Raw genomic sequence first — 16,905 nt, forward strand, 5'->3', positions numbered from 1 at the left:
CTTCCCATGACCCACTTCCCCCCCAGCTGATGACACGAAACCTCAGACTCAGTTCAACCTCATTCATGAGGAGGCTCTCAGAACCTCCTAGAAAAGGTAGGAACCTCCCACTTGGCCTCAGGATCATTTATGGCAAGCATGGAGAAATGACTGCACAACTGTCTTGCTAACCCTGCTGGCATGCCCCACGTGGGCAAGGCCTGACTGACTGTCCTGGGGGCCCACATGCCCAGCACCAAGCACAGCAGCAGGCATACAGGAACCATGCGACGATCACCAGAGGAAGAGAAAGGTGTCAAATGAGTCCTGACCACAAGAGAAAGGAGCCAGGGATGCCAGAAGTCACCTCCGTTGATGAATTGTTTCTATCTGGGTCCTTCCTCCCCGTCCCCTTACTCCTCCCACCCTTCTCTGGGGCCTTCAAGTCCAAGTCTGCAACATGCCCTAAGACCAAAGGGCAGGAATGCAGAGAAAACCCCACTTTTAAAGCGTCTGGGGCAGTGGGGGTATGCGAGCACAAACCTCCGACCTGGTCTCACTAAGCTCTCCCATGCGGATCAGCAATAAAAAATAACTGGCGTGAAGAAAAGCGGGATGACACACGGCGCGGGCTCCCTGGAGATGGCACTATGATAGCAGAGGCTAATAAAACCTTTCCACCCCAATGGCCGACGACAAGAAGGCCGTCCCCCAGGGGAGTCGCGGCTACCAGGTGGAAGCGGTCCAGCTGTGAGACAAATGCTCCACAATCGGGGCGAAGTGAGCAGTCTGCAGAGCAACTGCACATCATGAGCTCGCAGGGCCCTGCTGGCGAGAAGGTGAGGAAAGGGGCGCCTCTCTCCCTGAGGAGCTGAGTTTCCTGGCCCGGCACTCTAGCACCTCCAGCCCAGCGCTCCCCACAGCTTGCCTCAGACTCAGCTGCCCCCATCCCGATACTCTGCAGAGACCCACAGAGCTGCGCTCTGCACTGCTGCCAGGTGCCAGGCCTGCACGGAGCCATCCGTTGCAGAAGCAGCCTGGACCAGAATGTTCCATTCTCCTCCCGCCCCTGCCACTGACCCTCTCTCATGACCACCCAGTAAAGGAGCCACCATCCTCCCAACTGCATGAAATTCACATGTTAAAATAGAACCCCCAAAGTGATGGTATTAAGATGGCCAAGGGGGGTGCTTTGGGCGTGTTTGGGTCATGACGGTGGAGCCATCAATGGGATCAGTGCCCTTATAATAGGGACCCCAGGGTGCCTGCTGGCTCAGTTGGTAGAGCATGTGACTCTTTTTTTTTTTTTTTTTTGACAGAGAAAGACACAGAGAGAGAGGAAACACAAGCGAGGGGAGTGGGAAAGGGAGAAGCAGGCTTCCCAAGGAGCAGGGAGCCCGATGCGGGACTTGATCCCAGGACCCTGGGATCATGACCTGAGCCAAAGGCAGATGCTTAATGGCTGAGCCACCCAGGTGCCCCGAGAATGTGACTCTTAATCTCAGGCTTATAAGCTCGAGCCCCACATTGAGTGTAGAGATTACTTAAAAAAAATAATAATAATCTTTAAAATCTTTTTAAAGAGGTGGGGGGGGGGGGACGCCTAGGTGGCTCAGTTGGTTAAGCAGCTGCCTTCGGCTCAGGTCATGATCCCAGCGTCCTGGGATCGAGTCCCACATCGGGCTCCTTGCTCGTCAGGGAACCTGCTTCTCCCTCTGCCTCTGCCTGCCATTCTGTCCGCCTGTGCTCGCTCTCTCTCCCTCGCTCTCTCTGACAAATAAATAAATAAAATCTTAAAAAAATAAAATAAAATAAAAAATAAATAAAAAAGGTGGGGGGAACTCACAGAGTGCCCCCTTACCTCTTCAACCAGGTGAGGATACACTAAAGAAATAGAAATCTCTGAACCGGAAAGTGGCTTCACCAGACACCAAACCTGCTGGTGCCTCAATCTCGGAATTCCTAGCCTCCAGAACTTTGAGAAACCTGTTTCTGTTGTTTATACGCCCCCTTGTCTTGGGTATTCCACAGCCAGAATGGACTCACACACCAACTTGCTCTCTCTCCCCACCTGCCACACTGACTCGCAGGCAAGACCTGCCAACAACAGCCCGCAGCCCCGTCAGGCCCCATGCGGGCGCGGCACACAGGACTGCCGGCTGACTGGCCACTTCTGCATTAACATTTACACCCTGGCCCCAGCTTCCTTTATCCCAGCTACCCTGCCCAGTGGGCCTGTGGTCCCACTTCCCAGATGAGCAGTCTGAGGTGCAGAGAGTTGCAGACATGCCCAAGGTGCACAGTGAGTATGTGGGGCGGCCCTGCTCGCCAGAGGAGGGGCCAGACACAGGTGGGTCTGATAAGGCACCTGCTACCACCAAATCTCCCAGAATTCTCAAGAGGATGAGCTGAGGCCCCATCTCTGCAGGGTCAAATCCCTATACCTCCCTCCTGGCTGAAAAGAGGACAAAGCCAAAGGAACAAGAACCTTCTCAGAAGGCCAGAAGGTCCCTCAATCTTTCACACAAGGTTTGGGGAACTAGACTCTTCCAGGGCCTCAGGGCTGAGTGGCGACAATCTAGGACACTGCCAGAGAGGGCTTGTTAAGAAAGTTTAAACAAGCAAAGGTCACCAAGCCAGAAGCAGATAGATGCCTCGCTGAACTGTGCCGAACCCACACACACTGTGGGCCTTAACTGCCCATGAAAACACCTGTGGCAAGCACATGGCTCACCCGATGCCTTCGTCTCACCCCCCGGGAGCCGCATGAGTCAGCGAGACTGTGCCCCCTCCAGACACGTTTCCGGAAGATGGGCTGAGGAGTGAGAAGGCCAACAACCCAACATCTGAAAAGCCTCTGTGGCAAGAAGGTCCTTCCGGAACTCAGCCAGCCAGGTACCTCACAGTGACGGAATTTAGCTGGAGACGTCCAACTCCCAGGAGAGTTCCTCCATTTCCCCCCGCCCCCCACTCAACCCCCAACGTGGCCATAAACTTGTCTTCCCTCCTGAGCCTGGACCCTTGTGGAAGGCCTGAGGTGGAGCTGGGCGGGAGGCGGGGGGCCACTAGAGAACAAGTGTCTTTCTGGTGAGTGAGCCTACAGCTAGGACCCCGCCTCCCCTCTGCAAGCCCTCGGCTGAGACAGCCACACTCCCACCATCCCGGAGCTTCGGCCTGGTTATTAACAACCATCTCTACTAGGCAACGAGTTTTTTGTTGATCCCTCGAGATGGGAAGGAAGGAGAATAAGCTTTTCTCTTTCTTTTTTTCCCCCTTGGTTGCAGAAAAGTGAAGTTGGAACAAACAAGTTATATAACGCTGGGGGCGGTGGGGGATGGAGGAACTCAGTCCCTCCTGAGGACAGTTTCTTGAGTTGTGGGACCGTTGGAAAGGCCAAGGGGAAGACAGGAACCGCCCCCATCCCTGGCCAAATGACAAAGCCCTTCATGGGACAAAAAGATGCACACGCTTCCTGGCAGACTGCAAAACCAACCTCATGGACAAGGCCAGCCTCCCCCAGTCTTCGGCAACCCCCCAAGTCTCCCTGAAAAGGAGAAGGACTGACCCAATCCCATAGAAGGGACATCCTACCCGCCAGACTGCAAGCCCTAGAGAGCTTTTCCATACCCCTTTCATCTATCCCTTTCTCTCTCCCTCCCCACCACCAGCCATATTTCTTGAACATTTACTTCGTCTGTGCAACCCTTGCTCCAGGCATACAACAGCATGAGGCAGATTAGCATTTCCACTAATAAACACACCAAGGAGCACTGGGTTGAGATAGCATGGTCAAGGACACACAACAGCCATATGACCCAGTGACTCCACTCCTGATACACACCCCAAGGAACTGAACACAAGTGTTCCTACAAAAGGGGCGCCCGGGTGGCTCAGTGGGTTAAGCCTCTGCCTTTAGCTCAGGTCATGATCTCAGGGTCCTGGGATTGAGCCCTGCATCAGGCTTTCTGCTCAGCAGGGAGCCTGCTTCTCCCTCTCCCACTCCCCCGGCTTGTGTTTTCTCTCTCTGTGTCAAATAAATAAATAAAATCTTAAAAAAAAAAAAAAAGTGTTCCGACAAAAACTGGAACATGCGTGGTCACAGGAGCACTATCCAAATAGCCAACCTAAATGTCCATCTGCTGGTCAAACGGTTAAACAAAATGCGGTCTGTCCACACAGTGAGGTATCACACAGTCCTAAAGAGGAATGGAGTACTGATGAGCACTCCAGTGTGGGTGAACCCTGAAAACATACAAAGTGAAGAAGCCAGACATAGAAGGTCACACATTATATGATTCCATTTATGAAACAGGTACATTTATGGAGACAGAAATGAGATGAATGGTTGTAGGGCACTGGGGTAGGAGGAATGGGGAATGATTGCCAATAGGTACAGAATTTTCTTTTGGAGTGGTGGAAATGTTCTGGAACTAGACCGATGGGATAGTTGCTCAACATCGTGAACATACTAAATGTCACAGAATTGTTCAGTTTTAGTAGGTGAGTTTTATGCTATATAAATTTTACCAAACAATCCAAGGTGACCAGGAAAAAGCATTCTGGGAGGTAACTGATCTCGGTGGTCAGGCATATGGCTCTGAGATGCCATGACCCGGGAGTGTGGAAGGATGAAGAGGAATGAGGCATGGGCAAGTGATACACCAGGACTTGCTGGCCCCTCTGGAATAAATGAAGGAAGGAATCAAAGAACGTTACAAGGGCCTCTATATCTCAAGGGATCCTTGGCAAAATATTGTGTGCCACAATCCCCCTCAAAACCTGATCCTCTTGGGGTGCCTTGGTGGCTCAGTGGGTTGAGCATCTGCCTTCAGCTCAGGTCATGGTCTCGGGGTCCTGGGATCAAGGCCCACATTGGGCTCTCTGCTCAGTGGGGAGCCTGCTTCCCCCTCTCTCTCTGCCTGCCTCTCTGCCTTCTTGTGTTCTCTCTTTCAAATAAATAAATAAAATCTTAAAAAACAAACAAACAACAACAACAAAAGAACCTGCTCCTCTTCCCACATGATCCACCTCACCATTTAAGGGATTCTTGCCCTTCGCCCCACTCAAGCACCACAGGGATAAGAGCCCCTCTCCTATCAGTTGCTCCAGACAACTGTAATTTTTCATTAGGATGAATGGAGGGGGACAAATGGGAATCTCAGAAGTGAGGGAAATGTCTTTTTAAAAAGTACCTCCAGGTCACCTGGGTGGCTCGGTTGGTTAAGTAAGTGTCTGCCTTTGGCTCAGGTCATGATCCCAGGGTCCTGGGATCGAGCCCCACATTGAGCTTTTTGTTCAGCAGGGAGCCTGCTTCCCTTCTTCTCTCTCTGCCTGCCTCTCTGCCTACTTGTGATCTCTGTCTGTCAAATAAATAAAATCTTAAAAATAAATAAATAAATATATTTTTTTAAAGTGCCTCCGTTTAGAAAAGATTTCTTAGGGGATGCCCGGGTGGCTCAGTCAGTTAGGCATCCAACTCTTGATCTCAACGCAGGTCTTGAGTTCAAGCCCCATGCTGGGCTCCATGCCAGGCACAGAGCCTGCTTAAAATAAAATTTAAAAAAAGAAACTATTTCTTAGATATGACACTAAAAGTATAATCCATAAGGGAAGAACACTGATAAACTTGCCCTTCATCAAAATGACAAAATTTTGCCCTGTGAAAGATATCACTGAGAAAATGAGTGAAAATGAATGAGGGGCACCTGGGTGGCTCCGTTGGTTGAGCAACTGCCTTCGGCTCAGGTCATGATCCTGGAGTCCTGGGATCGAGTCCCGCATTGGGCTTCCTGCTTCTCCCTCTGACCCTCCCCCTTCTCATGCTCTCTCTCTCCCTCTCTCATTCTCTGTCTCTCTCACAAAAAAATAAATAAAATCTTAAAAAAAAAAAAAAAAGAAAGAGAATGAATGAATGAAAGACAGATGTGCCACAGACTGGGAGAAAATGTTTGCGAATCATATATCTGATAAAGGACTTGTAGCCAGAATATATAAAGAATTCTTAAAAGTCAATAATAATAAGACAACTCAATTAGAAAATGGGCAAAAGCTTTGAAAAGACACTTTACCAAAGATATGAATACACAATGAGCCCATGAAAAACTGTCTAACGTCATTACTTATTAGGGAGATAGAAACTGAAACCAAAATAAGATACCAGTATATACTTAAAATGGCTAAAATTAAAGACTGGCTACATCAAGTGTAGATGAGAACGCAGTGCAACTGGAACTCCTGTACATTTGTTGGTAGAAGTCCAAATAGTACAGTCACTCTGGAAAACAGCTTGGCAGTTTCTTAAAAAGCTAAACCTAATCTACCATAGGACCCAGTCAGTCCACTCCTACGTATTTACCCAAGAGAATAAAAAAACGCATATCTGGATGTTCACAGGGACTTTATTTGTAATTGTCAAAATGGAAACCCAAATGTCCACTAACCAGTAAATGAATAAGCAAACTGTCCACCCGTACAATGGAATACTCTGCAGCAATGAAAAAGAATACACTTCTGATACTTGTGACAACCTAGATGCACTTCCAAAACCATTCAGTTAAGGGAAAGAAGCCAGACATAAGAACCCACATATTGTAGGGTTGCCGGCATATAAAATTTCTAAAAAGGCAAAACTAGGGAGCAAAAGCAGATCAGGGTGTATCTGAGGCTGGAGGTTGACTGTAAGGGGCTTGAGGGAACTCTTTGGGGTGATGGAAACCTTCTCAAAAAACTGGATTGTTTTTAAAGGGTACATAATGCCATAAATTAATTAAAACTCTATCAACTGCTCAGCTAAAATGAGTGAATTATATGGTATGTAATAAGTTATACCCTGCTGTTGCCCCCAGACTATCCCATCCCAGGGCCCAAGGTAGGGACCTGGGGTTAGCTGTCCCCTTCTATCTGTTCATTACATGTCACCTCAGGCCTGGTCAGCAAGCCCTGCCAACTCTACCCCCTGAATGTCTTAAAATCTTCTGATCTCTCCTTACTCCCCACTGTAGGCCTCTAAAGCCCAACTCATGCCTCAAGCCATCAGGTCTCTCAGGTCTGCGCCAGCCCAAGTCTCCACAATGAGAACTGCCTCCACAGCACAAAAGTAGTAAACTTCATTGCTTTTCACACTGGAATTATTTGTTCCCATAAGCTCACCTTCAAGGAAGAGCCCAGATTTCCTCCTTGGCCGATCGAGGGTGGCAGGCTTTCCTGGGAGGCCAGGATGGAAGGATTTGGGCCATGCTGGCCCTGTGAGAAGAGGGAGATTGTGCTACCTAAGGGAGATGTTCCTCCCCTCTGAAAAGCCATAACAATGCATATCAACACCTTCAATTTTTACACCAATTCTGGGGTTCAAGCAACCCGTCTCTGGACTTGGGCAAAGGATAAGGGAGCTTCCCTTTGACCAAAGGGAGTGAATTCTGCCCCCTTGGTCTGTGGGCAAGACCTTGCTTCAAGTCCTTTAGCTTGAACCCATGGGGATGGGAGACAGGAGCACCAAGGATGGACTCTCCTTAGATTTTCAGGGTTTTCTCATCAACCACATGCTCTCCAAGACCCACCCTAGGCACTTAGGACCCCTGGGAAGTCCAGACCCTTCCCTGACCAAAAGGACTCATTGGTACCCCTGGGCGGCGACCTCAGCCTCCCCTTTCAGGTTTTCCTAGGCCCTTTAGGCCTCTTTCAGGCCCTCAGATTCACTTGAGGCCCTACCTCCAGCCTTCCACAGAACCCCTCTGCATGCCCACAGGACCACCTTTAGACACTTCAGGGCAGGGTCCTACAGCACCCTCCAGGAAGCCTTAGGCCTCAGCCCCTCAAGTTTCCATCAATCCCCTCCTTTAGAGTCCTCAAGACAGCCTCAACAAGCTCAAGACAGCCCATGGCCCCCTCCTCAGGGCCTCTCTGCCTCCCAGGTCCCTTGGCATCCCCAGTTCCCCTAAGGTCCCATCAGTCAGGAGTCCATGGCTTTCCCTTCAGACTTCCATGCTCCTCAATGCCTCCTCGGACCCCTAGGGCCGCATGCAGATACCTCGAGGTCCTGGGGTCCCCAGCCCGCCTTCAGCTGCCCCTCAGCAGCCCTCGGTCCCCCCAGTACTCCATGACCCCCTAAAGCCCGCAATCCCCTGTAAAGACCCTCGAGCCGGCCCAGATGGCTCCTCAGTACTCACGACCTCCAGGACTCCCCACACGTCACCCTGGCCCCGGGGCAGGTGCCGGCCCACCCTGCGGACGGGTCTCACCTGCTCGGGCGCTCCGGGCCCGGGCCCGTGCCGAAGCCGCCGCCACCAGCGCCACCGCCGCCACCGGACTCCGCCATCTTCCCGCCGCCACCGCTGCCGCCGCTGCCACCGCCGCGCGTTCAAGTGACGGGAGCCGTGCGCGCCTGCCCGGGAGACTGAGACGCGCGGGGGGGGGGGGGGGGGGCGGCACCGGGTCTGCTCTGCAGGGGGCGGGGCCCTGGGCGCAGGATGGGGCTTGGCCTAACGAGGGGTGGAGCTGGGCGGAGAAGGGTGGAGTCTGCAGATGGGCGGGAGCTGTGAAGGCACGGGCCCGCTCAATTAAGGGAGGGGGCGGGGCCTGGATGGAGGGCGGAGTCTGTGATGAGGGGCGGGGCGTTATCTAGGTGACGGGGTCTACTCCGGGCAGGGGCGGGGCAAAGGCGAGTTGTGAGGGGTTGATGGGACCTGGGAGGGGGCTCACAAAGTAAGGGCGGGCTCGAAGGTGAAGTGCCGCAGGTCTGGGGAGGAGTCTGTTCTACGAAGGGGGAGGGGCAAGGCGAGATGGGAGGAACAAGAAGAAACGGATCCAAGAGCTCTGATAACTTTCCCTTCCCCTCCACGACCATTCACTCCCCAAGACCTCCCTCAGATGTGGGAATTCATCCCTTGCTCAGGCCTCAGACTTCCAACCGGGCTTTGGGTCCCAACCCTCCCCTGACCTACCCTCCCAGAACCTCCACCCTCAAAACCAAAAACCTCCACCTTCAGACCCTAGTCACCTGCCCTCAGATCCCCAAGCCTCCTGCTTCACCTACAATTCTGGTTTTCACACCCCCAAACCCCTCCCCTCAGATTATCTCCCCCATCCTCTACTCCAATCATAACTCCCACTCCCCCAAATTCTTGCCCACAGGCCCTTCATACCCATACTTACACCCCCAAAGCCCACTCCACCAGACCCAATGGCCTTGAACCCCCCAAATTCCAGTTCCCCAATTACCCAATCTTCAGCCAATGCTTAAGTTTGTGCATCTATATCCTTCCTTTTCCTCTTTGTTCTCCCTCCTTCTTTTTTCCTCCACTCCCTTCTTTCATTGCTCCCCACTCTGGACCCATGGAGCCCAGGGCCAGCAAGTGCTTTGTAAAGCTTCCAGAGCCTTTCAAGGACATTTCCCAACCCCCACTCCAGGATCCTCTCTCTGGCCTTGTGCCCATTTATACTTACACCTTCTGAGTCAGAAAACCCTCGCTTCGTGCAGCCTCAAGCAGGGTCCAGGTGTCCAAATGAAGCTCAGAGTTTTCCCTGCAATCAGTGCTAGGAGAGAGGGTAGACTGCAGTGGGGCAAGGAGGAAGCAAGGGGCTGCCTGGATGGGCCTCCTGCAGCTAGAACTAGACTCAACTGATCCATCTGCCGCCAAGGATCAGGTGGGTACACAGTAGATACTCAGTTGCTTGCGTTAAATGCTCAGGAGTTGACATCGAGCAAGTTGACAGATATCAGGTGCTGAGGGGTCCCGCTGACTTCTCCAGCACACAATAAGCACTCTATAAATGCTGAATTGTGCATGCATGAGCAGCTCAAGTTCTGGCAAGCTCTGCACACACACCCTTGCCCACCCGAGGTTGGCACTTGAGCCTTTGTTCCAAATGAACCCCACGCAGGCATCAAACTCCGCTCAGCAGAGACCTACAGCTCACACGCCTGCCACACATACAGCTGCAGTCAATGGCATCCATATGCACGCACACTTCATAAACACCAAGATTCGCCCCACATGTCAGACACACAGACATACGGCTGAAGATAAGCAAGGAGAGGTTCTCTGGGCCCCTGGCTGTGTGCTTACATGTAGCATGCTGCAGATGCATGGTGCAGGGGACCTACTAGGTATTCCAAGATCACGTGGGCACAGGACAGCCTGTGCGAAGGCCCTGAGGCAGGAGCATGCCTGGAGTGTTGCCTAGCAGGGGAAAATTGAGGGAGAGGGAAAGGGGAGAAGATGGGGTGGGTAGGGATGAGTGGTGTGCTCCAGGTCACAGAGGACCTTGTGGGCCACCATGGAAGCATTTCCCCTGCATGAAATGAGGAGTGTGGGGGAGCTTGTGAGCAGAGGGTGTAACCAACACTAACAGTCAGGGATAATATCTTGAATTAGGGATGTTACTTAGGAGGCAAATATTCAGGCCAAGTGATGGGGCTCATCCCAAGGTAGTGGCCAGGGAGAGGTGGGGGGGTGGTCTTAGCTGGGATGTACTTTGCAGGTGAAGCCAACAGGAGATGCAGCAGATGGGATGTGAGGGTGAGGCAGAGCGAGGCAGGGGACCTCCCCCAGGGTTCTAGACTGAAGCCTGATTGGCGGCTGTCATATCTGGGATGGGACACAGGCAGGTTAGGGGACCAGGAGGGCCCACGGAGGTTACTGCATACCCTCCTCCAATAATGCTGACCCGTGGTCTGGCAGAGCTTGGAAGCGGGACACAGCAGACAGCGTCCACAGGTCTGGCTGCCATCTGGCCCACAGCTGGCATTGTTCTCCCAGAGGCGGGGGCCTCGCCACCTGCTTCCCCGCTCCACACCAGCTGTGGGCCTTACAGCCCCAGGTCAGAGCTCAGAGGCCTCCTTGTAACCCCCAGGTGTTACAGAGGAGGAAATGGAGGCTTGGAAGTTGGGGGATGCCTTGTTTTCCTTTAGCCCTGCGCTGGGGCCAGCATGTGCCCCGTCTGCCCTTCTCCACTGAGAGGCCTCACAAAAAGCTGCTGATGCTTCCAGCACCTCCTTTTGCTTCTCTGTCAACGAGACAGTCAACAAGACAAACGCCTGCTATCTTTTTGTTTTTTAAGATTTTATTTATTTATTTGACAGACAGAGATCACAAGTAGGCAGAGAGGCAGGCAGAGAGAGAATGAGGGGGAAGCAGGCTCCACCTGAGCAGAGAGCCCAATATGGGACTCGATCCTAGGACCCTGAGATCATGACCTGAGCCGAAGGCAGAGGCTTAACCCACTGAGCCACCCAGGCACCCCAAACGCCCGCTATCTTTGCTATTACCCTTTGTTCTGCACGCGCTTCGTGCAAGCCTCAAGTCCTTGGGCAGGATGCTTTTTATACCTTATAAAATATACCTTATACCTTTTTATACCTCAGTTTCCACATGTTGAAAGTATCCCTGCAGGACAGAGCAAGGCCAGGACGAAGTAAACATACGGCACTCAGGGCAGCTCAGGTGGTAAGCCCCGAGTCCATGGCGGCTCTCGGCACTTTTCCTCTCCCACGCCCACTCTCTGTCTCCAACCACTGCTTGATTTTTTTCCACATAACTGCATGGTATTTCAGTTTTCCTTTGTTTAAAATTGAAAAATATGGGGCTCCTGGGTGGCTCAGTGGGTTAAAGCCTCTGTCTTTGGCTCAGGTCATGATCTCGGGGTCCTGGGATTGAGCCCCACTCTGCGGAGCAGAGAACCTGCTTCCTCCTCTCTCTCTGCTGCCTCTCCGCCTACTTGTGATCTACTGTCTGTCAAATAAATAAATAAATAAATAAATAAATATAAAATTGAAAAATAAGAGGAACTCGGTCAGTTAAGACTCTTGATTGCAACTCAAGTCAAGATCTCAGGGTGTGGGATCGGGCCCCACTTTGGGCTCTGCACTCGGTACAGAGTCTGCTTGAGATTCTTTCCCTCTGCCCCCCCACCGTTTTCTCTCTCTCTCAAATAAATAAATAAATCTTTTAAAAATTTAAATTAAATTAAAATGAAATAAAATTGAGGAGTGCCTGGTGGCTCAGTCGGCTAAGCGTCTGCCTTCAGCTCAGGTCATGATCCTGGCGTCCTGGGATGGACCCCCACATTGGGCTCCCTCCTCAGTGGGAAACCTGCTTCTCCCTCTCCTATTACCTGCCACTCCCCCTGCTTGTAGTCTCTCTCTCTGTCAAATAAATAAATCCAATCTTTTTTTTTTTTAAGATTGTATTTGTTTATTTGACAGACAGAGATCACAAGTAAGCAGAGAGGCAGGCAGAGAGGGGATGGGGAAGCAGGCTTCCTGCTGAGCAGGGAGCCCTATGTGATGAGGGACTAGATCCCAGGACCCTGTGATCATGACCTGAACCAAAGGCAGAGGCTTAATGCACTGAGCCACCCAGGTGCCCCAACAAATAAAATCTTAAAAAAAAATTTTTATTGTCCCGTTGTCCCCCGGGGCAGTCAATCCCCACCCACCACCCCCAGCCCCTGACAACCATCAGTTTGCTTTCTGTCTCTATGCATTTTTAAAAAATCTATTTTTTTAAGATTTTATTTATTTATTTAACAGAGAGATTGAGATCACAAGTAGGCAAAGAGGCAGGCAGAGAGAGGGGGAAGCAGGCTCCCTGCTGAGCAGAGAGCTGGATATGGGGCTCTAGCCTAGGACCGTGAGATCATGACCTGAGCTGAAGGCAGAGGCTTAACCCACTGAGACACCCAGGTGCCCCATGTCTCTATAGATTTGCCTATTCTGGACATTTCATACATGCGGGATTCTACTGCACATGACCTTCTCAACGTAGTGTTTTCTTTTTTTTTTTTTTTTTTTCTAAAGATTTTATTTATTTATTTGACAGAGAGAGATCACAAGCAGGCAGAGAGGCAGGCAGAGAGAGAGGAGGAAGCAGGCTCCCTGCTGAGCAGAGAGCCCGATGCGGGACTCGATCCCAGGACTCCGAGATCATGACCTGAGCCGAAGGCAGCGGCTTAACCCACTGAGCCACCCAGGCGCCCTCAACGTAGTGTTTTCAAAGTTCCTCCACGTCGTAGCATGTTATCAGGGCTTCCTTCCATTTTATGACTGAGTAATATCCTGTAGTGCGGATGGACCACATGTCATTTCTTCATTTGTCCATTGATGAGCATTTGGGGTGTTCGCTTTTTGGTGACTGTGACTAGCGCTGCTGTGAATGTGTGGCTACAGATAGCCCAGTCCTGCTTTCACTTCTCCTGGGTGCCTCTGTAGGAATGGAATTGCTAGATCACAGGGTAGCTCTTGGAGGAACTTTCTGAGGAATTGTCGTGTATTTCCTTTCCTTTTTTTTTTTTTTTAAGATTTTATTTATTTATTTGACAGAGAGACACAGCAAGAGAGGGAACACAAGCAGGGGGAGTGGGAGAGGGAGAAGCAGGCTTCCTTCCCACCAAGCAGGGAGCCCGATGCGGGGCTAGATCCCAGGACCCTGGGATCATGACCTAATCCGAAAGCAGAGGCTTAATGACTGAGCCACCCAGGCGCCCCTGTATTTCCTTTTCTTGTTTACCATCCATCCTCCCCCTGGAATGTCAGTTCCCCAAGGGGCGAGGGCTCTCTTTTCTTCTTGGCCATGGTAATCACACAACATTGTGAATGCACTAAATGCCATCACAGTGTTCACTTTAAAATGGTGAATTTTACATTATGTGAATCTCGCTTCAATGGGGAAAAAAAAGGAGGGGCATATAGACCACTTCCTTCTAGGATTATGCGTGGGCTCAGTAAAGAATAAACACAGTTGTCTTTGATCTTGGGCTCTCTGTCACTTCAGCTGGCAGCACCCCCAGTGCCTCCTTCAAGGCAGGTCTGAGCTAGGTCCACCTTCTCTAACTTACCTGCAGTCTAGAAGGTTACCTGCCTGTGTCCCTTCCTACCACAACCACAGCTACATCTCCTAGGGGCCTATTGGGGCCTGGTGACCCCCAGACTTTTCCTCTGGTCCTCATGATGACCTTGCAAAACAGGGAAAGCAAGACTCAGAGAGTGGAAGAAGGCTGCCAAGGCTCGGGAGCAAGAAATGGGACACTTTCTGACTCTGAGGCTCAAGGCCTCTCCAGGGCCCCATGCTGGGACTCCGTTTTCTCCTTTCTTTTAATCAGTCACTCAGCAAGAGTTTGCTGATGGCCTCCTGTTCACCAGACCCCGTGGTGGACGTGGGACGCACATACCAGACAAAACGAAGAAAGCCCCGCCCTCGAGGAAACAGTCTCACTGAAAAGACATTGAACAAACACTCTCAGTATACTGGGTGAACGGTGTCCCCCCAAAAGACATATCTACCTGGAGGCTCAAAAAGACTTTTTTTGAAATAAGAGTCTAGGCAGATACAATTAATGTGAGGATCTCAGGATGAGATCTTCCTGGAGTAGGGTGGGCCCTAAACCCAGTAACTTGGTATCCTCATAAAAAGAAGGAAAGACAGGACTGTGGGGGGAGAGAGTGGTATTTGGGTGGCTCAGTCGGTGGAGTGGGAGCCTGTGACTCTGGATCTTGGAGTTGGGAGTTTGAGGCCCACGTTGGGTGTAGAGATTACTTAAAAATAAAATCTTTGGGGTGCCTGGGTGGCTCAGTGGGTTAAGGCCTCTGCCTTCGGCTCAGGTCATGATCCCAGGGTCCTGGGATTGAGCCCCGCATTGGGCTCTCTGCTCAGCAGGGAGCCTGCTTCCCTCCTCTCTCTCTGCCTGCTTGTGATCTCTGTCTGTCAAATAAATAAATAAAATCTTTTTAAAAAATTAAAATTAAAAAAAAAATCTTTTTTAAAAAGATTTTATTCAGGGGCGCCTGGGTGGCTCAGTGGGTTAAGGCCTCTGCCTTCGGCTCAGGTCATGGTCCCAGGGTCCTGGGATCAAGCCCCACATGGGGCTCTCTGCTCAGCGGGGAGCCTGCTTCCTCCTCTCTCTCTGCCTGCCTCCCTGCCTACTTGTGATCTCTGTCTGTCAGATAAATAAATAAAATCTTTAAAAAAAAATAAAAATAAAAAAATAAAAAGATTTTATTCATTTATTTGACACAGAGAGAGAGCAAAAGAGGGAACACAAGCAGGGGGAGTGGGAGAGGAGGAAGCAGGCTCCCCATTGAGCAGAGAACCCAATGTGGGGCTCAATCCCAGGACCCTGGGATCATGACCTGAGTTGAAGGCAGATGCTTAATGACTGAGCCACCCAGGCACCCCTTAAAAATAAAATCTTTAAAAAAAAAAAGAAGAGGGAAATTCAAACAGAGAGAAGGCCATGTGAAGAGAGAGGCAGAGACTGAGGTGATGCTGTCACAAGCCAAAAAACACCTGGGTCCACCAGAGCTGCAAGAGGCAAAGAAACATTCTCCCCGAGAGCCTACAGAGGCAGCATGCCTGCCAACACTTTGTTTTCAGACTACTGGCCTCCAGGGAGGTGAGGGACACAGAGGTCTCTGGATATCTTCCCACATTTTTCACACCCACCACAGGTCTCCTCCTCCAGGGAGCTTCCTGGCTGCCCAGCAGAGGAGGGTTATTTTTCCTTCTGCCCAGCCTGGCTGCCTAGCCTGTGTCTAGGTTGGGACCTCGCCAGGATCCTAGACTCCTGCATCCTACATCAACTGGCAGCAAATCTGTTGGTGAATGAATGAATGTATGAATGAAGAAATGAATGGGGTTCTCCTGTGTTGATTATGTTTGGCTTCACCTTAGTCACTTTCAGCCCTGTGCCTCTCTCAGGCCTCCCAGTATCCCCATCATCACCCCAGAACCCAGCCTCTACTGGCTCTTCCTACGGGAGGTGATGGTCCCCATCTGTGTGTGACTCCAGCTGGGGACAAGCAGAAAAACTTGACTTTAAATATAGATGGAGGAGCACCTGGGTGGCTCAGTGGGTTAAAGCCTCTGCCATCGGCTCCAGTCATAATCTCAGGGCCCTGGGATCAAGCCCCACATCGGGCTCTCTGCTCCTCGAGGAGCTTGCTTCCTCCTCTCTCTCTCTGCCTACTTGTGATCTTTATCTGTCAAATAAATAAATAAAATCATAAAGATAGATGGAGACAGGTTGCATCTTGGCTGTCACTTTTTTTTTTATCAGTTACATTTACAGAGTATTTTCAATGCCCCAAACTGTGTATTATCACCATAACCCCAAAGGGAAGGAAGCAGTTATTACTGTCTCCTCTGGATCCTTAGCTAAATTACATCTGCAAGGGTTCTATTCCCAAATAAGGTCACGTTCTAATGTTCCAGGTGGACATGAATTAAGTGGGGATACCACTACAGGTATTTATCCAACAGAAAGGAAGGTATGGTTTTACCAAAGACATGAACTCAAGTGGTCATAGGAGCCCCAAATGGAAATATCCCAGAGGTCTGTCAATAGGTCAGTGGGTAAGCAAGCGATGACACAATCACACAATGAAATACTATACAGCAAGGAAGAAGAACAAAGCACCACCATGTACATCCCACAGGTGGATCTCACCAATGCTGAGTTAAAGAAGCAGGCACAAAGAGGACACACAATATGACTCCGTTTATGTAAAGTTCACACATAGGCCATGTTAACCTGTGACAGGTTGGGGCCACGGGGGACAGGTCATCAGGGATGAAAGGCTATTACCACAAAGAGGCACAAGCACTTAGGGTGATAGAAACATTCTATGTCTTGGCGATGGAGGAACAGGAAGGTTTACATTTGTCAAAACTCGTTGAACTCGGCATTTAAAAATGGTTGTGTTGGGGCGCCTGGGTGGCTCAGTGGATTAACCCTCTGCCTTCGGCTCAGGTCACGATCTCAGGGTCCTGGGATCAAGCCCCGCATCGGGCTCTCTGCTCAGCAGGGAGACTGCTTCCCCCTCTCTCTGCCTGCTTCTCTGTCTACTTGTGATCTCTGTCTGTCAAATAAGTAAATAAAATCTTTAAAAAAAAAAATGGTTGTGTCATTGACGTAAATTACATCTCATTAAAG

The 16,905-nt window shown here is 50.7% G+C and overlaps 1 protein-coding gene across 1 annotated transcript in view; it reads right to left on the minus strand.

Annotated features, from left to right (window-relative positions):
• Positions 1-8,342, minus strand: part of KLHL26 (kelch like family member 26) — a 28,383-nt gene extending 20,041 nt beyond the window's left edge. Inside the window, exon 1 of the mRNA XM_047696918.1 lies at positions 8,217-8,342. Coding sequence (XP_047552874.1) covers positions 8,217-8,293 — 77 coding nt within the window. The 5' untranslated portion in view covers positions 8,294-8,342. The remainder of the gene's footprint in view (positions 1-8,216) is intronic.
• Between the last annotated feature and the right edge of the window lie 8,563 nt (positions 8,343-16,905).

This window comes from Lutra lutra, chromosome 1 (assembly GCF_902655055.1).
Source record: "Lutra lutra chromosome 1, mLutLut1.2, whole genome shotgun sequence".
Classification (NCBI taxonomy): domain Eukaryota; kingdom Metazoa; phylum Chordata; class Mammalia; order Carnivora; family Mustelidae; genus Lutra; species Lutra lutra.